Below are 22,603 nucleotides of genomic sequence, written 5' to 3'. Positions count from 1 at the left end.
GAAAAAGATGGAATCATGAGAAAGATGGGAGGGAACCATGGAAAAGAGAGGAGTGTCAGCTTCCAAAATAGAGTGGAATACGGCATCAGGACTGAGGGCGGCCATTGATTTGGCAGTCAGGTCTCTCGCTGACCTTGGCCATAATTATTTCAGTAGAATGGTAGGAGGGAGGGAGAGTGGAAGCCAAATTTCAGAAGGTTAGGTAATTAACTGGAGATGAGGAAGAAAACCAGCATAAACTACTTTTTTCCCCAAGAAGCCTGGCCGTGAAGAAAAGGAGAGGACCAGGGCAATAGACAGGTTTTCGTGGTTATTGCTTTCAAGTGAGGGAAGACATACATACATTTATACACTCATTTCGTAAAATGTGATGGAGAAGATGATGATTCAGGAAATAGAAGAATCAAAACAGAAAGTTCCTAAAGGAGGTGAGAGTACAGGTAGGCGCCCAGACAGAGAGGAGGGGCAAGGCTGGGAATACTGACAGTTGGGGGGGTAGAAGGAAGGACATTGATGTCCCCATTTGTGGTCCCTGTTTTCTCTGTGAAATCCTCACTGAAAGTAAGGAAAACAGTGATGAACAAAGAGGCTTCAAGAGAGTGTTAAACATTTAAGTTCTATGAAGAACACCAGAAGTCACCCACTAGTGTGCTGGAGACTACGGATATACGGCGGCCCCGGTCCGCACAGACGGGCAATCACCTCCACGCTCTTCAGCAGCCTGGAGGAAAGGGAAATAAAGATAAATGGGACAACTGCCCGGCCTTGGGGGTTCAACAGGTGGCAAAGTTAATCCAGGCAGAACTGAAGTACGTTAAAAGTACACTTGAGCGGGCCTTGTTGGATCCACGTATTCAGCCTCCTTGCCTCTCTGGGAAATAATCCGGGCCCCTTAAGTATTTTGCCTTTGCCTGCTGGCACAAGGTGGAGCTTCGTCAGCAGAGGCGCTGGACCTGGAGGGACGCGGTGAGAGGAAAAGGATGGGTTCAGGTAAGCTCGTTGGGCAGGATGGAGCAGCCATGACCCCAGCAGCGCTGCCCCACCTCGAACAGCTTTGTAGCTGAGGGCCTCCAGGGAGACACCGCCCCACGGATGGCTTTTCTCTTCCGGCATGCTTCAGAGCGCAAATTTCCAGCCAGTTCTGCTGGCTGAGCACGAGAGCAACTTTTCTGCCATTCCGTGAGCTGTGTCTACCGCCTTCTTCAAGGTGGTCTGGAGGTTAGCCCTGGGCAGGGGTCCTCTTCCCTGGTGGTGCTCTGCTAAGGGCAGCCCCTCTGCTCCTTCCTGACAGCCACTGTCCCTACATTCAGTAGCTCTCTTAGCTCCTCGCAGGCCACTCCCTCATACTCTATCCCCTGCTATGGTTAACATGTTTTTATAGTAAATGTTCCCCATTCAAATTGCTCTGTGGCTCCTCTCTTCTGACTGGACGCAAACGGACACAATGGTCAGGAAAGAAAATAAAATCAGGAGGCAGGTAGGTTAGAAGAAAACAGAGGCCACAGGACCCTTAACGGAAGGCATTTTGCAGGAAGGGGAAGGCATGATGTTTGGGAGCCACAACAGGAGAAACAGGTACATGTTTTGCCTGATCTAGGCTCTTGGGTTCTTTGGGTTTGCGCCAAGAAATATTCTTCAGTGAAGAGAGCTGCAGGGTCAGCAGCAATCTGAGGGGGAAAGCTAGGTTTTATTTAAGGCAAACTATAAAATATTTTGAGAAGACAGTACAAATATACAACTGCCCCTGATCCAGAGAGCATAATGGAAAGGGTGGTTTGAAGCGTGGAGAGCAAAGACTGGAAGCCAAAGCGCCAGAGAAAGAGCTGTCTCATCCCACGCCATCAGGACCGAATGCTGGTTTCCAGTAAGTTGGATGCAATGGGAAATGATTAAAAACAAACATTCATACACACCATAGACACTTTATATAACTTAAAATGTACAGACATGGGCCAATCTTTGGACGTAAGACCAAGGCCTGCTTTCTGCCATATGGACGTGCTGACTGGAGTTAAGCATCTTCTGTCTTACGTAAACCGCATCCTGGAGCCACGATTCCCGGTTTCTCTCTCTTTAAAGTGGGGGGAGAACCTGAAGACACTGGGAAGCCATCTAATGCAGAACCCATCCAGATTTTCATAGCGCCCCCCACTTTCTTACCGCATTGTCCTGGCCGCACCTAGGCAAGGGCAGAACTTTCATAGCCAATCTTTATTGTCCTTCCAAGGCTGACTTTGTATAGAAACAAAACTCAAAGTCTGTTCTGCATTTGGTCAGTGTATTTACTCTTCATCTAAACTGCGTAAATAAAATAAGAACTACAGCTGGGTGGACAGGTTTGAGGACAAACACAACACAGCTGGCCCTTGGGAAGAAGACAGCTTAACTGCTGGGAGCGGCAGTACACAGGCCGCCTACAGACATCGGGGTGCTGAGGACGGCAGTACCGTTTAAGGCTCTTACAAGGAGGCCAGTTAAGAGAGCTTCAACTGTACAGGTGACAAGACCAAGTGCATTGTGAGGTGTGGGTGAGGACAGGGGAATGTGAAGTATTATTTATGAACTGGCTTCAGGTTTCCCAACGGACAGCTGACATCTTGGTTTCCTTCTTCCCTTGTGCACCCTTTTCCCTGTCCTTGCCTCTTAACTTCTGTGGCTTTTCCTATGTTGGAGGAGAGTCATAGGACTTTAAGAAACAAGGTATAAAATTAGTAAGAGGCCTAGAGAAGGGATCTGATGCTCCAGATGTGTTAAGGACCCCCAGCTGGTTCCACGTAATTCCTCATCTTTCAGCATCGACATCTAGGAATTTGGCTTGCTTTATTCCTCTTTCCCCACTTACATCTTTTCTTCATCTGAGTTGTTCTGCCAGGTGACTGGGGACCAATATTCATACTCTGTCTCTTTCATTCTCTCTTTCTCTCGCTTCCCACCGGATGTTCAAAGGTTACTCATAGTAACCATACAGAAAGGGAACGGTAACACAACTAACAAAACCAGATCTATACTTTGAGGAAACGATCTAAGTACCAGTGTTAACTGTTCTGGGGCTAGATCTACCCTGCCCTCAACATCATCACTAATTCCATTCGTACGTTGTCCAGTACCGGGCACCCCTCTTATGTCCCTGTGAAATGAATAGATTCTAGCACCGCTTTTCCATGGTCCTCAGGGAGGAATCCCCCAGATTCGGAAGTCTCTCCGCCCACCACTCTACATCATAGATCCAATAGGCATTATAAGGTAGTAATGACTGTTTATAGCTCACCATTTACTGAGCAATTACTATGGGCAATCGATGTGTTAAGGGCCCTGTGGCTTTTGGGCATCATCTTGCTTAATCCCCACAGAGGTGGTATTATTATTACTATTATCATCCCCACTTCACAGAGAAACTAGCAAGACTCTATGGATTAAGCATGGTGCTCAAGGTCACACTGCAAGTAAGTAGCAGAGCCAGGATTTGAATCTAGGTAACTGGACCTCAGAGGCTGAGCTCTTAACCACCACACCACACTGCCCCTTCCCAGATGTCCAGGCTCAAAGTGGAATTCATTTAAAATTTAGAATAACCTCCTTACTGATATGCACAATATCAATGATTTCCTTCCCCTAACAATGACCCCCATCCATGCATCTAGGAAAAATCAGTTTAGGGCATTCTCCTATTGGTTCTAAAGAGATGTTTACCTGTTTAAGACCACATGGAGAAAATTAGCTCACTGAAATGTAATCTTTCTGGCTTAAGTAACCCTATTTGGAATGGGGTGATAGAAGGCAATATAGTCATCTTTCAGGAAAGCATTTCCCACTCAGTACTTTTCACAACCTTTGCCTTTGATCCAACACACCACCTTCCATAACAAAGTGAGAGACAGGCAGTGGGATAAGAAAGATGGGTAAACCAGTTACTTGCTGGAACGTTAAATAATTCAAACTTACCTTTTTGGTACACTTCTTGACGGTGTTGATTAATTCTTGTATTACGAGATCTACACTCTTCAAGGAAGGCCCTTTCAGCTTTACAATTTGTTTTTTGACTATTGCTTCAAACGCCATGTCTGGAGTAAACAACCCTGTCCTGAATTTAAGAAAGAAAGCAGCACGTTAGATTTTTTCAAATTGAGTAATATCCAGTATACTTTTGAAGCTGTTTTAACTGACATGCCACTTAAAATACGCATGTACTACCCACAATTAAAAGGTACCTAGTGATTTATTCTATCCATAGTATCACTTGTCATAATATCTTTAGTACTAATATTCCATAATAAATTCTATTCTATAGATGACTAACATTACCCAAAAATAGTCTCCAAAATGTTTTCATAGTGTATAATATGGCCTTTAACTAATATTTAACTGGACGATGTCTCATGTCACAGTTTCACAGTAGTAAAAAGGAATGCTACAATAGGAATGGTGACCTACATTTACATTCCTTTCTAAATATTCCAAAAGCAATCCTCTCTTCATGGAGTAAGAAGCGATCCTCATTTTTGAATACGGACATAGCAGTGTTGGTGGACTACACAAACTACAGGAGAACTGTGGTATAGTGAGCTCAGGGGGTCCCAGCAGTTAAGTGGACTAGCTCAAAACCCACGATGGCTAAATGGTGAATTTACAAAAGTAGCAAGTATCCTTTGCACTTGGCTAGAATTAATTCAACCTAGTATTGTCATAATGCTTTTATACATACTGTGTGGAAACTCAAGAGCAGATGTGTGTGTTTCATAAAAAGTGAAAAATGTTTACTCACATCTAAACAGAAGGCCAATGGAGAAAAGCTACAATAAGGGGGACCCTGAGCCCTGTGCGTCGGCCACACCCAAAGACCTGCAGGCTCCAGGCACTGGCGCTTGACCTTCCCCGTCCCAGACCCTCCTCCCTTCCTCTTCTCACGTCTGACCTGAGTAACTAACTTCTCTTCCTTCCACACTCCACTCGGTGATAGTACTTCTGGGAAATTTCTTTAACACTTACTTCCCTTGCACCAGCTTTATTCTACTCTACGTCCCCTCTTATCACTTACTTAGCACTCTTTGCTCCCCTCTGCTTCTAACTGTAGGGATCACACTACGTTGTAACTGTAATTTCTCCACCTTATATACAGAAAAAAATCCACACCGTTTAGTCTAACATTAAATATTTCCCCCATTAGAGCCTAATCTTCATTCTTTTTCTCCTTCCTTTTACGTACCCAACGTTTCAGCCAAACCGGACCATCTGCCTTTCCACAAACACACGCATACTCATAACGTAGGTCCTTGCCTTCATCTGTGACGTTTGTTGCCTGTCCAAATCCTACCTGTGCTTCAAAGCCCAGATCAAGAGGAGCCGCTTCCTACCGCCTGCCTTCTCCTGTCCTGCCGTTTTCAAGGTCTTCCTTCTCTGAACCCCAACACCCCATTTCAGAGCAGGGGTCTGAGCACGTATTTTAGTCCCATCACTACACTGGGAGGAGGAGTCATTGTTGGATTTACCTTTGTGTGTCCCACAAGGGCTGTCTGGCCCCCTCCCTTGCGTGTCATTGGCACTGAGTGTTTGAAGAACACAGAGGGACCATCGGGCGGGTCCTTCGTGGGCAAAAATAGTTTCCATTACACAGATGCCTCACAGAATCAACTGGGAACAACACTTTTCCGAAGTGTATTTGAGGGCATAAATAATCACACCGTTAGTATGTCATACTTGGGACACTGCACACTTTCTATCATCTTACAGGCAAATTAACTCCAATACAATAATAACAGCCAGTCTCGCCTGTTGGTGGGCACGTATGTCAGAAATCTACGACCCTGACTTCTGAGCTTTTGCAGTTACACTCAACAAAGGTGTATCTGGTAAGGAGTTTTAAGAGCCATGTGAAGGCACTGTATTTGGCTAAGTAAAAATACTTGATGACCCAGAAATGAGATTTGGTTCCACTGCATTTTCAGAGAGACGTGTCCAAGTTCAAGTTCTGCCCAGCTAAGAGCAAGACACAGTTTCTGTACCAGATGTATTCTGGATTGGAGGCAGAGGGATAGAACTAATAGGAAACTTCAAACTCGTGCTGATGATCAGAGAACCTGGATTTTCGCTGTGTGAACGCATACGTACACATACTGTTGGAGACTTGTGGAGGGGACTGTCTAGATTTTACAATGACAGCTAATTGGAATGTTGTAACTCCTTTGGAAAATCACCCATCACGTGCACGCTCCCCGTGAAGCTTTGTCCCCTCAGGTCCTGTTCCCAAAACAGTCTCCACTGGGCCCTAAGGCAGAACCTGAGGTACTGTGGCCAGTGGACAGCACCTCCTTCATGGAGTTTATCCCTGAAGCAGGCGACCTCCGTCTTATGACCTTGACTTCAAGGCACCTCAGTTTAATGTCGGCTCCATTACATTTTGTTTAGGCTTTTGTACATGAACTCAAGGAATGGCTGTTTTAAATTCATTATTTCTTATTATAGTTCTTTAAAGAAAGTAAAAAAAACAATTCTGCTTTATACAAGGACAGACGCAGGCACAAGTCCCACTCCCGGCCTCTCGTCCCTGTGCTCGGCGGTCTGCACTTCCTACCGCCATCCAAACACATGTCTCCCTGCCCGGTGGGCACACACTGCGCCTTCCCACCTCTGTGCCAGGGCTCGCACTGCTCCCACCACTTCAAGCCATTTCTTCTGTCCTCCGGCCCAACCCTCTCCATGCTCTCACGCCTCATAGTGTGCGCGCGCGCACACACACACACACACACACACACACACACACACACACACACCCCTTCACCTGCTGAAAGCATTCTTGCCCTCCAAACTGGCAAGGCTCAACTCAAGAGTTACCACCTTCATGAATCTTTCTCAACCTTGCTCCATGGCTCCACCAAAATTAACCTGTCCTGTCTGTGTAAGTCATGATGGCTTCAGAGCATACCGGGCCTCCCTCCCTGAACCCCAAGGCTCTGGAAAACGAGGCTGGCTCATGGGGGATCGAGTAAGAAATGCTGTGAGTGCAAAAGTGCTTTTGTTCTTCTAATTGGAAAAGACCGAGTATGACAACACAGGAAATTCCCACTGAACCCACACTAGGATTTCCTACTTCTTCCTCCCACCTCTGTACTCCAGATGATGAAAGGCCTGCTTCACGAGGCATTTATAAACGTTCGTTTTCTCTTAGCAGCTTGAACTGCAGATGAGGGAAGCGGGGATCACTTGCCTGATACCGTGTATGTTTTTGATCGCGTAGCTTATTTCTCGTCGCAGTTCCTTCTCATTGAACTCCATCTGCAGAGGGAAAATGAGCCACAGAGATGACACCTCATTCCACTGCATGGTAATATCATTGAATATTAAAGAATGAGAAAAACTTGGCTTCGTTATTCATAAATAGATAGTCATGCCTTTCCCAACTGAAACCCAGATGGTCCAAACATCTGTTTATATAAAGTTCAAGGCAACAGAGAACACTGGGGATTTCTGGGAGTTTGATTTCCGTACAACAGATTTTTACTCTAGTCCAGATAAGAAGTGTTGTGCATGAAGGAGGCCTCCTGGGTAGAAGTCTGGCCATTCATTTGAAACCGATAATGCTTCATTCTTTTGCTGAACGTAGTAAGTGTGCTCGCAGACGAATGCACGAACAAGAGTGTCACCTGACGTGCAGTAGTAGTGGTCCAGCTGTGCCGGGATAATCAACGGCTATCTTTTCTCCCTGGCCATTTTAACCACCTGAATTCAAGGTCTCTTTATAAGTGGAAATTAATAGCTTTTTACCAGTTCAACACAGGACAGATTGCTGTGTAAACATTTCCCTGGAGTTCTAGGTCCCTGAAATTCATTTGGGAGTAGGCTCGAAGTACCACGGAGCTTAGACCAGGAAGGGTGGCAAGAGAATATTGGGGTCAGCCCCTGACTCCTGAGATTTGGCCCCTTCAGCCTCGCTGTCTGTCCATTTCCCGTTCACACTCTGGGCCACACAGCAGTGAATGGCTTCAGTTCCCTGCCCACACCCTGCAGCCCCACCGTCCAGCCGTAAAGGACGGTTGCTCTCCTTCTGTCTGGAACCACCTCCCCTCCCAGTCTCAGCCCAACTCCTGCTTAAGGAGCTCTTCATCCTTCCACACTCTGCTCAGAAGCCAGGCGCCCTGACACTCTGGGCACGGATTCCCGCCTGTGGGTTGTGTTTCCGTAACACCCTGTGCTGAGGTTTATCACTTTCCTTGGCACATTGTAATGAAGCTGTCTATTTACCCATCTGCCTCCCACACCAAGACGTAAGCACCTGCCTCTGGACGCGAGGCAAGTAACACAGTCCCTAAAACTCCTCAGCTGCCCGCTGGGCACTTCAAACGTAACAGACACAAAATGAAATCCTTGATTCACACCTTCACACACACTCAGCTTTTCCTCAGTTTCCCTCAGCTGACAGGCACTACCATTTGCTCAGGGGTACCTGCCAAAACTTTGGGAGTCCCCTTGAAGCTTCTCTTTCTTGCATCCCCCGTGTCAGCCCTGCTGATCCTACTTCCAAAACCACAATCCACCCACCTCTCTCCGTCCTCTCTTCAGAGGCGCTTTTACTACAAAGCTACAGAAGTTTAAATTTCAGGGCTTCTCCCTGCAGAAGCCCCTTCCAAGACCCCGAGGTTCACTGTGCATTTACAATTTTGTATTCTTCCTCAAGGGGGTCCCCAAAATTGTATAAGCTTCAGGTCCCAGAGAAAGTGAACCCATCCCTGCTCTGGCCCTGTGTTTAACTCACCATACTTGTCTCCCTCTGCAAGCCAGCCCCACAGTGTTCTTTCAAAATCATCAACCAGATCAGGTCCCACCTTTTCTTCAAACCCTCCCCTGATGTCCCCTCGTTAGATGTAAACACCTCAGGGTAACCTCGAAAGCCCTGAATAACTGGGCACTTCCTCCCTCTCAATTCACTTCACACCCTGTCCCCTTCATCAGCCCTGTGTGGCCTCTTCTGCGGTCCACCTGCTGCCTAGGGGCTTGCTTTAGGGCCGGCCGTGTCCTGCCTGCTTGCCTCGGACGACCCTCTTCCCCAGATCCTCCCCGCGGACTTCTCCAAGCCATTCTCTCATGTTTTCAAGATCCTGACTCAGAGACACTTTGCCTGAACATGCCATCAAAAGTGGTTCCCCCAACACCTCTCTCTCCCTCTCTCTCCCTCTCTCTCCCTCTCTCTCCCTGACTCTCTCTCTCCCTCTCTCTCCCTGACTCTCTCTCTCTCTCTCTCTCTCTCACACACACACACACACACACACACATTAGGTTACATAACGACACCTGATAACTCCTTACTTTGTCTATCTGTTCATTTTCTGTCCTTCCCCCACCAGACAGTGTCTCTGTCTTGATCACATGCACCTAGAACTTGAGCACACAGTAGGTGCTCAAGAAACAGTTTTAAATTAACTAGGCAACTAATAAACACCATAGACCTTCAATTAGTATTTGTTGAAATAATCTGAAATGTCATTAGATCTCATTAAATAAAATCAGAAGCACCAGTGAGAAAATAGTTCTCTCCTAAATTTCATTACCTGGGTCTGACGGCTTTTGTTCGAAGAACTATCTTGGCCCCGCACCACTCACATAGGATTTTATGGACGGTTACGTAGCACAGAAAATGGAAATGAAAGGAAACGAAAGGGGGGACACAGAACGTGTGGTACAAACCTTTACTATCTCAAAAGGAAAGCGTTCGTGAAAAATACGATTGATTTTCGCTCCCCCTGAGAGCTCCAGGGTGTCGACCTGGTCCCCTGAGCCTTCGATTCTCTTCTCAAAGTCCACGGCAAACTGCTGGACCATCCTGTTGTTGTGTGAGAGAAAGCGATGCCAGTTGGTGACCAGACTTTGCACCGGTTGCTCTAACTCACAGCGCTCGTCCCTCAGAAACCTTTTCCTGGGGTTCTTAACGGCACCTACATAATGGTACCTAATGGCACTTCTGGCAGAAGTAACACTGCGCTCTGCTTGTCACTCAAAATGTCATTCTCTGAAAGGCACGTTATTGAGCTTGACTTTAGACATTAATTAGAATGCGTGTTCTAAAGAGCCATGCCATTAGAGGCTTTCTGTATATTTAGTTGCGGCCATGAAACGGCATTTGAAAACACTTAAGAATTAAAGTTAAGCAATGACATTTTGTGCAGAAGAGTCCCACGAACCTCTGCTCCTGTGACATCACACTCCACGGCTCCAGCTGAGCCTGTCACACTCTGTGACCTACTCTCCCCAGCACCGGGGACCTCACTCTGCCAGAACAGCACACACCTGGGCCCGACCCTCTGTCTCTCTGCAACTAGTCTAGCCTTGTTTCTCAATGAGTCCCCACAATTTAATAAGAGAATGAAAACCCCTTAACACAACACCCAGCTTCTCCACGGTCTGGCCCACACTTACTCCTTCCACACTCGCCGTGATCACCAGCCCCAAAGAAGCACTTGTCCACACCCACCGTGCCCTGCTACGTCCTTCCTGCACAGGACATCCTTGCTACATCCTTCTTGTATGTTCCTTCTGCCCCTTGCGTCTCTGCCTGGCTAATTTCTATCTGCCCTTCAAGACTCAATTCCAAGACTGGTTTTTCGAGGAGACATCCCATGATCCCAGGTCCTGACCACCACCTCTCCTCACTGCCACCCAGGTGAGGGCCCCTCCTCTGCTCCCTGCACATATTGACAGCACAGCCCTTGGCAGAGCACGTCACTGTTGTCCGTCCACCAGGCTCTCTCCTAAGGGCAGGTCTGTGCATATTATTGTTTCCTGCTCAACATATGAGACGGACTCACTAAGTTCAAGTAAGGAAGGAGTTACCTTAAGGTGGTTGGTAAAAAATAAATAAATGAATAAACAAAGAAATACACTACAGGGAGAAAAATAAGTCCTGACATTTGTGATGAGTAAGTTCGGAAACTCGAATTTTGATGTACTGGAACTACTTCCAAATTCCAGATCTAATAGGATAAAACAAAATCAAACCATCGAAAACTTGCAGCATCTTTTACTCACTTTCATCAAAATCATGGACGGATTAAAAGTAACTGTAAAATTATTAGACCAGAATATCTAGAATAAAATTGGATGTAGCTATATTCATGCATATGCTAATGTAAATCTAATTTTTAAACACCTGGAAGGGTATATATATATATATATATATATATATATGTGTGTGTGTGTGTGTGCGTGTGTGTAACATATACTGGGAAATTTTAGAAAACTTACCTTCAGCCACTCGTCTCCCCATCCCTTCCTGCAGCCACCTGGCCCACAGAACAAGCTGCACCAAAGTTCACACAGTTCTCCTGCCTTCCTCCCACCTGCCAAACTCCTCCCATCCTTCCGGGTCTCATTCAAGTACCACTTTCTCTGTGAACTCACACCCTTCCGTCATGTAGCTGCTTCTGCTTCCGCAGCTGGGCTCCCTTAACATTTATACTTACCAGAAACACCACATTTATCGGATTAGTTTCTTACAAGTCTGTGTCCTCTGCTGTACTGTGGCCTCTTCTTGAGGCCAAAAATCGTATTCATTGTTGAATCCCCAGTGGATAGCACAGAGCCAGACACCAAGTAGAATACACAGAAATGAGAGGAAGGCAGGCAGAAAGGGAGGAAGAAAAAAGGTAAAGAAGGAGAAAGGGAGAGAGGGAGGGAGGGAGGAAAAGAGGGAGAGAGGAAGGTGGGAAGGAGGGAAGGAAGGAAGGAGGGCGGGAGGGAGGAAGAGGCTGAATCGGCCATCTACAAGGGAAGCTATGGAAAATTCTATAATCTGAGTCCAATGGAGTCACAGAGGCAAGACCCAGTATTTGCAAGGAGAATACTTTCGATCGGATGTTAAATGACGACCTGGGGCCTACACAGAAATAGCTTTCCTCTCTATAACTGGAAGAGTTTCATAGGAGCTTAACCAAAGCCAAGAATAAAAAAGAAAAGATAAATGAGGAAAAGGGTTGAATCCAAGAAAAAAATGACTTTTCTGTGTGATTTTATAAAGTGGGATAAGATGATGCATTTTTAATGTTATGTACATAATTTGAGCACTTAAATATCTCCCCACAAAGAAAGGAATTATATTATGCATTTGAAGCACAAAATGAAAGGTACTTTGATTGCAAACTACAGGAAGAGGCCATAACAGGTGGCAAGCACCATCTTTAGAGATGAACTTCAGACGTCTTGGAATGCAAGCTGAGTGGGGCTGGGGGTGGGGGTGGGGGGCTCTTCTGGTTGAGAGAGACCTGAAGAAAGTTCCAGCACAGGGATAAAAGGACAGATGAGGCTGGAAGGGGCTGAAAGAAGAAATAAGAATAAAATACATAAGGAGCTGGTGATTCTCTAACAAGTCTGCTATCCCACTCCAAGAGCCCTCGGGGTTAAGTCTAGTAACCCAAGGAAAAGGTGGGAAGATCATGAAGGAGTAAAAAGATACTTGGTGGCTTTCGTGTTTGCTTTTAAAAGGCTAAATTAAAATCATGACCAAAAAGGAAACAAGAAATTTAAATGCAGCCCTATAGTCAGTACTTTCTATTGAATCCTTGGTACTCATTCCACCGAAAAATTCACACAGACATCACATAAAATGACTGAAATAAAAAGATAATAAATACAAGTAACATAGAGAGAATACAGATGACGTTTTCAACAGGAGCTCTGCCCACTGCTAAATGCTGAGGGCAAAACCCCTACTGAGTTATCACTATTGGTTTTACATCATAACACAATAAAAGTGGGCATGGATGGGTAATTGGTTAAATCTGTAATAACAGAATAAGATCAACAATTATTTTTCACAAAACCAGAAAGATTCGACGCACACTGTATAACACACACAAAGCCTCACATACTTTACTTGCCTCTTCTGTTAAACCTAGAAATCAACATGATAAACAGACTACGGCAAAAGCAAAGGGCGGGAAGGAGTGTAAATAACAAGGATGGGGGAGGCACTCACTGTAGTAGAGCTTTGGTCTTCCTGGTGGGGTCTTCGGGCTTGAAGTTCTTGAAGCCTTCTACTTCGTGTTCTATGGAGAGCAACTGTCCCTGTAGTTTGTTCCTGAAGTTTGGCAGGGTATCTCGAATGTGGTTGGTGAGTTGCTAAATAAAACACAACAAAACAAAACCATCCCCATGTCTAACGGATTGAAGCCTAGCTCACGAGACAAGAATCGGCCTTCACTCTCTTCTAATCACTCAGGACTTTGGAGATCATTAGAGGCTGACTGTGGAGGTAGAGAAGTGAGAGGAAGGGCCAACGCTCTCCTCTGCTGCTCTAGGTCATGCTCCAAGCGCCTGCAATTAGAGTCGACTCCCCATTAAAAGGCCATCGACTCCCCGTGAAAACGCAGCTAGTGGGACTAATGAGGATGCATGGATGTATCACATCACCCACCTCCTCAAAAGAAACTTACGTTAGAATGTGGAGAAATAAAGGCAGTGGAGAGGTAGGGGGGCTGCTGATGTTCTCAGGACCAGGTGGCCTCCCCCCTGGTGGGGTTCAGAGGCACCTGTCAGCTGTTAACTTACTCTCCATTCCACAGCTCAGGCAGCTGCTTCCTCTGGCCTCCACCTCTAGACCCCAGTGGTGGGGCGCAGGCTCACGCCTTCAACGGGGTACATGCAAAAGTGTCTGCAAACCTGCGTACCCCAGTTCACTGTTCCTAAATCAGGATGCATTTCTGCTTTGAGCACTGTTCTTTCAGTAATATTAAAGTGGACTCTATTCACTGAGAATAGTAACTGTGGGTCTAAATATTTATATTCGTTTTTTAAATTCCTATCATTTAAGCTGAACATCTTATTTTGGGAAAAAGTGAGTATCAAAATAAGAAATATGAGTTCCAATAGTCACATATTTCATAATTGTTCTTTTTGCTTGAAAACAAAAACAACCCATTTTTACCTGGTTAAGGACCTTCTGCAGGTGTGGGGTCCCCATCCGGTCAGCAATATGTCTGTAAGCCGGGTGTGAGAGAAAGAATTTCCTTTCTGCCAACATGGCTGCCTTAATGTCCTTCTTCCCGTCTATGTCCTTCTGGCTTCTGTTGACCACCCCTATGTAACCTGAAACAAAACACACACCTATGGAGTTTGGGACACTTTTGCTGCTTATTCTGGGGAGATACCAAGGCTCTCAAAGAGGCTGAATAAGAAAGGCAAAATTATTTTTAGGGGGTAAGGAATGAGTCCGTTTACAAACATCAATTTGAGGCATCAGTATTTAATGAAGGCTGGCTGATTGCCTACTGACAATTTTTAACACTGACACAATCATGTATTTTGCCCTTAAAAGCTCTGTGCGTTTTAACAGAGTATGTTTCTTCGCAGTATGTTCATCCAGCGGGCAAGTGAGTCAGATTTAGGATAGTATATATTTATGCACTCCACGATGACTATACCATCCCTGCAAACCCCTTACTTCTTATTCCTGTTCTTTACAAGAATAATTTTCCCACTGGATCATTTTTAATACATAATTTGGGAATATAGTGTCATTCCATAAGAAGCGTAACTGATCATAAACACGTTCCTCACAACTGTGCGGCATTAAACGCAACCTCCCAGTGGTCTCCCAGTTGTTTCTCTGCCACGTCACCAAAGGAAGTCCTGTACAGGACACAGTACGTTACCCCTGCGAAGAGGCAGCAGCCTGTTCTCTAGGATGTCCCTGGCATCCGTTCCTTCATCCATAAGGTCCAGCTTGGTGATGACGCCGATGGTTCTTAGACCTGCATCAAAAGCAAACCCAACACTGCGCAATTTGAAGGCAGCTAACAAGTTTTAGAGACACATATGCCTCAATGCTAAATGCAGACCAGTCGTGTATCCCTGCTGCTTTTCCTGTTCTTCTCTGTCTTACTCCATTTCCTAATCCACTGCTAACCCCAGTCTGGTGAATTTCAATCGGATGCGGCAGAGAGTTGCAAAATCACCCATCCATAAGATAACTTTCAATTCATGAGAGAAAAAATAAACAGCTGTAGCAACAAAATACTCTAAAATGTATGAGTTTATTTTTGTACCATGCATACATGGAAATTATATGTTTACATTTTCCTCCCAGGTACTGCACACAATGTGGATGCTTTAAGTTATGTATGTATTACATTATTTAAAAACATAAATAAATGGGCTACACCTGGACCAATGATGAGAGTGTGTTACAAAGCAAAGCTTATTACTGATTCAGTTCTGAGCACTGAGGTCAAAAATAAAAAGCAGAAAATTGGGTATAGGATGGCGTCACAATCATCAATAAACCTGCAAATCTCACAGCGTTGACTGTTCCTTAGAAAAGGAAATGTGACTCAATGGAAAAAAGACTGGACTAGGAATTCTGAGGCTGGGACTCTAGTCTCAAGGCAAGTCACGTAACTACTTAACTCTCTGGGTGTCAGTTTCCCTCACCTGTGCAATAGAGTCTATTGCAAGGTTCTTTTTATTTATACAATAATGTAAAAACCTAGACATTGTATGTTAGTATTAAAATATCAGATACATCCATTGCATTTGTCCCTTGCTTCCATCATTGGATAAAATGGACAATATTTACCCAGTGATTCATATTTTTAAGTGCATTTCTTTGGACTTCCAATTAAACATGGTTAATTAAACACAAGCCTTTACCTTGTACCTGAAACCATTCTAAAATAAGAATGGTTAATATTTATTAACTCAACTATGGTTTTAAGTAATTTACATGTCTTAAATCATTGCATCCTTAAAAGTAGTCCAACTACTTTTTTTTTTTTTTTAATGAGCAAACTAAGGCAGAGAGAGATTAAATAACTTTCCCAAGGTCATACAGGGGGGTGGGCCCGAGCAGTCTGGTTCCAGAGTAGTCCATGCTTTTAACCCATATACTGCTTCTCACAGTAAAAGAATTAGTACCGTGCTTCCCCGAAAATGAGACCTAGCCGGACAATCAGCTCTAATGCGTCTTTTGGAGCAAAAATTAATATAAGACCCGGTCTTATTTTACTATAATATAAGACTGGGTCTTTAATATAATATAATATAATATAATATAATATAATATAATATAATATAATATAATATAATATAATCCCAGGTCTTATATTAATTTTTGCTCCAAAAGACGCATTAGAGCTGATTGACCGGCTAGGTCTTATTTTCGGGGAATCATGATAATAATAATAATAATAATAATAATAAGGCTTAAACCAAGAAAGTCAAAGAAAATGAGAGAGAAACAGAAATAACTTGAAACTTGAAACCCAGCAGTATGACTGCTCACTAACTTAGGCCAGAGAAAGAGGACAACCGCATCCAAGAAAACCCACAAGAAGGGAACCCAGAGGCTGGGTAATTTCTATCAGGTCATCTCGAAAAGGTTCAAGACCTAGGGGACCAATAGCTCTGAACATTATGGACAGTGGTGGTGGCAGCTGAGGCTGAAAATAGAAGCATAAATGAAAGCAGTTGGATTTCCATGGATAACATAGCTAGGGGCTGCCCTGGTCCATCCCAGCAGGAGAGGGCAGGTTTACTCTCTGGAAAGACTGAACTAGAGAAAACTCTGAATTCATAGGCACCCAGCCCAGTTCTGGGGGAGGGGGGGGGGGGGCTCAAATACTTTTTTAAAAGGTGATTAAGTAAAATTCTATACACTGAATGGCAGGACTGCCCCTCCCCAGTCCAATTCCCTAACTTGACTGCTAGAAAGAGTTGACTGGCAGGCTTTAAGCCCCCAAGCAAGAGATGGGAACAAGGATTGGGGGAAATTAACCATGCAGAGAGGAAAACACTGACATTCAAAGGAACCCAAATCAAACCAGCCCAATAAATCGTCCTACTGTGAAGTTTACCCCTCAATACACAAAGCACTCCCACACACAGCTTCCAATCACCTGACAGTAGTTTGCTTTTAAGTATGAATGGACAGCCAAGGAGATTCTCTAATATGAGAGCAAAACCAATACGCATTACAAACCAGAACTTGGAGAAAACAAAGATAATACAAAATACGGAAGAAAACTTTATTATTTTTATTAACACCCTCAAAGAGAAAGGAGAGGTCATTTCATTCATGGAACAAAAATAGAATGTCATCAAAAAAAATAAAAAAAGAAAGAAAGGAAAGAAAAGAAAAGAAAAAAAACCATTCAAACAAACGAAAAGAATACTCAATAGTTAAAACTATAGGAGCAGAAATAAAAATGTTAGTACATAAAATGGTTAGAACACAAAGTTAAAAACCCAGAAATCAAAAGAAAAAGAAGTGAAAAACAGGAAAGGAAAAACTTTTTTAAAACTGGGAAAAGATGCAGAAGATCTAACATCTGAATAACTGACGCTCCAGTAAGATCAAACAGAAAGAGTTGGCGGTGGGGGCATACTTTTCAAGCAAATGTCCTGTAAGTGAAAGATGAATTTATGGGTTAAATGAACTCACCAAGTACCCAACAAAATATGAAACACACATACACAATATATGATTTCAAAACACTGGGAACAAATAAAATATCCTAAAAACCTCCCAGAGAAGTTTAGAAAAGAAAGTCATAGAAAAGGTTTGGGAATCACTGTAGTAGCATCAGTCTTCCCAGCAGCAAATTGGAAACTAAAAGCCAAAAAAAGCAATGATTTCAAAAATCTGAAGGAAAAAGAATGTATAACCTAGAATTCTAAACTATGGGTAAATGTGACCGAAAAAAAAAAAAATTCTCAAACCTGAACAATCTCAAAATATTTTACCTCCCTTTCTCCTTTTTCAGAGGGAGACTATTAAATAATGTGTTCCACCAAACCTGGGGACAAACTAACAAAGAAGACCTGAGGTCCAGGAAAGAGGAAATCCAATATAACGAAGAAAAGAAGGGAATTTCCAGAAAGTAGATCCAAGAAAGAGGCCAGGAGCGCAATCGATACCCATGGGAATGAGAGGACACAGATTCCTGAAGAGATGTCTTCTCCTACCAAGAAAAAAGAAATGAAAGTGATAGAATACCTAATACCTGATATTTTTGACAGTATTAAGAGATTTACACTTCTGTAGGCGAGGATGGGAATGCATTAATGACAAATATATAGAAGACTAAGCAAACAAACAAAAAGAGAGACAACTATCAGCATCATGGCAACACAACATAATTTATCACACGGCACAGCTGTGAACAACACTTTCATATCATAAATGTTTGTTTAGCAAAATACGACGGTATAATTATATTAGTAAAATGGGGAGGGTAAGTATATACTCGTATGTCTATAAGTATTAGGTTGGTGCAAAAGTAATTGCGGTTTAAAGGGTTAAAAAAATTGCAAAAACCGCAATTACTTTCACACCAAACTAATCTTTGTGGGTATGGGAGAGGGGTATAAGACAGCTAAATCTTCTCCACAGTAGAAAGTCAAAAGAGAATACCTAAAAATAAAAAATCAAGAAATATTAGTATAACAAAATTACATAGAAATACGGAGGTAAATACAAAAAAAATAAAGAAAAGGATGAAAGTGTTCAAAGTCGTAGCCCCTGAAAATCAGTAATATAGAGTCGGGAGGAGGAAGCAAAGGACTGATAGTTTTTATTAAAAGCCTTTGGGACTGATTTTTTTTTTAAGCTATATAATTAATAAAAATAAAAGTTGAATTTTAAAAGTATTTTCTTTACCACTCCCTTATTTCTGAGAAGGCATAGGACTCTTTGCTTAGCCATGTGCCAGAAGTGGCAAAGGAGACAATTTTCTGTTTCACATTTAGTTACACACATAGGCAGCTTAAAATAATCAGTGAACTCCTGCTGGCAGACGCCAGACCTACACGGACAGATCTCAAAAAGCCATGGCCAGAAGAGTCTCCAAAGACAGCATGTTTTAAAAGCACCTCACTGGGAATCTAACGACTCAGGTAAAAATAATAACGGAGACCACTTATTGAGCCCTGATAATCAACCTGCCTCACTCAGGACTTGAAACGACACTGTGAGATAGGTACTGTCATTTTCTCAGGGACACAGACGAAGGAAGTGAGTGTTGGAGAGGAAAAGGACGCTGGTGTGAAGGCCCACAGCCGGTAGGGTGTGAAATCCAGGCAAACTAATTCCATTCGTAATCACTTTTTTCTGCCTCCCACTTCTTAGCGAGATTCTCCAAAGGATTCGCTGTGTTCTGTGGCGAGTCCCTTGTGTCATCTGGGCCTGTTTCTCTACAGAACTAAAAGCTTCACTAGATGTCCCTTTCAAGTCTAGCATTCTGGGAAGGAGAACAATTTCCAGATTTAGAAGGTTATGTACAGTCAAAAGAAAAGAGGAACTTCCTAAAATTCTTGCCCTCCCACTAAAAGGAAACTAAAAATAATACACGAAGAGCTAATAAAGACTGTGTGATATTAGGTTTCAATTACGTTCCTCTTCAGTAAGAAACAACCACAATGAGGAGTGCTGAGGCAGTCCGGTTCCGGTGAAGACCTTGAAAAGACCCACAAGGCACATGAAAAACCCGATTCTTCTGCAGCACAGAGGCTCAGAGCACTGCCCCCAGGTTCAGGCTGTTGGGGTTCCAGCTCCACCTGTGCCCCTTCACTAGCTCTGAGATGTCAGTGTCCTCAGCAGGTATAACCCCATCGGGGTCACCACACATCACCTCTTACATGTGATGCCTGGAACAATTATTAGCAGCATCCCCTTTAACCCTTGAAAGACTTTCCATTTGAAGAACAAGCTATATGTTCACTCTAACTCATCAGTCACAGGAGGAAAATAACAAACCCATGTTTCAAAATTAAGTAAGAGCCCTTCCGGTTTCTGGTCCAGCAGGTAAGGTGCTTGGGAGTTGCCACTGTGTCCTAACAACAAGTAAAAATTGGCACACACTGAAACATCAGTAACCCTTCTTAGGTCCATCAGAGAAGTGGGGTGACAAACCGTTCTCCCCACCCCCCTCCAAATTTGGAGAGACAGACAGATGTACACAGAGAATCACAACCCAGAAGCAGAAAACCCCACGGGGGCATTGCCTGGGTAGGAAAACCCCATAATTGATGAATTGCTGGAAGGACAGTGTGGAAGTCAAAAAATCCGGGGGGACCCAGTCATGGGAGGTACCCACACTTGCATTAGTTGTGCCTCCAAGGAGCTCAACTAGGTTCTCACAGTGATTATCTAAGAAAAATACCCTGATGTCTCCTGCAGGGGGAGAAATCAAACAACCTGATTTTTACAAATGGGTGAAAGACTTGACAGACACCGCCCCGAAGGAGATATACAGATAGCAAGTATGGATGTGAAAAGACGCTCCACATCATATGTCATCAGGGAATTGCAAATTAAAACAATGGTGAGGTACCATCACGTGGCCTATTGGAATGGCCAAAAGCGAGACACTGACAACACCAAGTTTTGACACAAACGTGGAGCAACAGGAATTCGCCCTCATCGCTGGTGGGAATGCAGAGTGAGGCAGCCCAAGATGCCCCTTATTTACCCACTAAGTGAGTGGATAAATAAACTGAGGAATATCCACACAATAGAACATTATCCAGTGCTAAAAAGAAATGAGCTATGAAGCCATGAGAAGACATGGAGGAACCTTAAATGCTTGTTACTAAGGGAAAATGATTAACACCTAATGAAAAGGCTACTGAGTATAGGGCTCCAACTACATGACATTCTGGGAAAGGCCAAACTATGGAAACAATAAAACATTAGTGGTTGCCAGGGGTTAGGCAGGAATGAAAAGTACAGCACAAAGGATGTTTAGGGCAGTGAAACTACTCAGTACGATATGACAATGGTGGGTACTTGTCATTACACATTTGTCAAAACCCAAAGAATGTCCAACGCTGAGAGCGACCCTAATATAAGCTGTGGACTCTGATGACAATGACGTGTCAGTGTAGGTCCATCGATTGTAACAAATGTGCCTTCTGGTGGGGATGCTGACAGTGGGGGAGGTTGGGGTGTGGGGAGGGTGGGCAGGACATATAGTCTATTAATTAAAGACAATTAAACAATATGACCCATGTCAAGTACTTGGTACATAAAAACCACTCCATCGATGAAAGTTGTGATCTCCCCAGCTCTGTTTCTCACCATGTCTCCCAAGCTACTCCAATCCTAAGCTCCAGTCATACCCAACCAGTCAGTTTTCCAAGGGACCACGCATTCGCACCTCTTCACCTCCTAACGCTATCCCTCTGAACCCAAATAGCCTTTCTTTCTCCTCTTTCCTTGGTCAACAGCTACCCGTCCATCAAAACACTTTTCAGGCCTGTCCTGCCGGTCCTCGATCTGGCTCCCACAGGTGTAAGTTTAGAGCCTTTTCTCTGTACCCTCAAAGCTCCCTGTGTGCCCTGAAATCAGAGTTCAAACGTGGCACCAGTTATCCGCTTTGTCTATCTCACCTACTGACCATGATCTATTCAAGAATAAGAACCACATGTTATCTCTATATTCCAAACAACTTATATAGATACAAACACAGAGTGGGAACTGAATAAATGTTTATTTATTAAGTGGATAAATGAATGAAAAAATAAGTATATTCATTCTTCTTGGGTTCAGACAAGAATTGAAATACAAATTTCAGAAAAGAAATGTGCTACAATTCTACCATCTTACTTAGGTTTGCTGTCAGCACAGTGATTTTCCTATAAGAACACTGCCATTCCTTCCGTTTATGTATGCAGCTAAATTATAAGTAGTGTGTTGTTTCATCTAATTAAGAAATGGGACAAAACGTAGCCAGTAACCACATTAGCAGTTTCCAGAAAAGTAATCTGGAACACTGTGTACACTAAAATAACAGCAAGGGAAAAAAAAATCAATGAAGAGTTAGTGTAAACATGTATACAGCAAAATTAAAAACAGACTTAGGAAATTAGATGTCCTTCAGTTAATGCATTTTTTTGTTGTTGTTGTTTTTTTTTTTTCGGTTTTGGTGGGATTTGGGGGAGAGGGGGTTGTTGAAGTAAATGTTGTTCTTTCTGTTTTGGCAAAGATTATGGAATATTTTATTTCTGCAAGCAATCAGTGATGAATGGGGATAGCTTCATGTGTGTTTTTTTTTTCCTATAAGTTTTCCAGAAACATTATTTTCTGGTTACTTCCAACAATTCTGAACAGCACAGTTTCATTTTCAAAGTCACCAGGTACTATTACTGCATGTGATACGAGGTAAAATATGAAGTAACAGAAAACATAAGAATTTCTGTTGCTATGGTAACAAGGACTCTATCTTGCTCACTGATATATGCCCAGAGTCTAGGAAAGTACTTGAAAGATTTAATATTTGTGGAAGGAAAGGAGAGGAGAAAGAGAAGATAAAGAGACAGAAAAAAGATAAAGGAAAGAAGATGAAGGAGGAAGAATTACTTCAAAGATAAGAAAATTTAGGTATACAGTGTTTCTTGCACTGAGAATTTGTACTCCAAAAAAAAAAAAAAAAAAAAAAGAATCCACATAAACTTAAATCTCTCTGCTTTTTGTCCACCTACGTCCATTTTCTTCTTCTTCCTTGGCACACAGCTTAACTGTATTTCCAAATCTCCCTTATATTCGAGTTACAATCTCCCTTACAATCTCCCTGTGATTGAGTTCTAGCCAGTGGAATGTAAGCAGAAGTGAGATGTGCCACTTCTA

General features: G+C 43.3%; 1 protein-coding gene across 10 annotated transcripts in view; it reads right to left on the bottom strand.

The window, feature by feature from the left end:
* The window catches only part of DNM3 (dynamin 3), a 396,041-nt gene that overhangs the window by 267,162 nt on the left and 106,276 nt on the right, over positions 1-22,603 (bottom strand). For all 10 annotated transcript variants that reach the window (XM_074322210.2, XM_074322205.2, XM_074322209.2 and 7 more), the window contains exons 5-10: positions 14,634-14,732; positions 13,907-14,067; positions 12,959-13,101; positions 9,676-9,811; positions 7,202-7,269; positions 3,943-4,081 (exon numbers count right to left, since the gene is read on the bottom strand). In XM_074322210.2, coding sequence (XP_074178311.2) covers positions 3,943-4,081; positions 7,202-7,269; positions 9,676-9,811; positions 12,959-13,101; positions 13,907-14,067; positions 14,634-14,732 — 746 coding nt within the window. The remainder of the gene's footprint in view (positions 1-3,942; positions 4,082-7,201; positions 7,270-9,675; positions 9,812-12,958; positions 13,102-13,906; positions 14,068-14,633; positions 14,733-22,603) is intronic.

The sequence above is a fragment of the Rhinolophus sinicus genome, chromosome 11 (genome assembly GCF_057876585.1).
Source record: "Rhinolophus sinicus isolate RSI-liver-muscle chromosome 11, RSI-T2T, whole genome shotgun sequence".
NCBI lineage: Eukaryota > Metazoa > Chordata > Mammalia > Chiroptera > Rhinolophidae > Rhinolophus > Rhinolophus sinicus.
The sequence above is the reverse complement of the archived record's forward strand: the minus strand, read 5'-3'. Positions and strand labels throughout refer to the sequence as shown.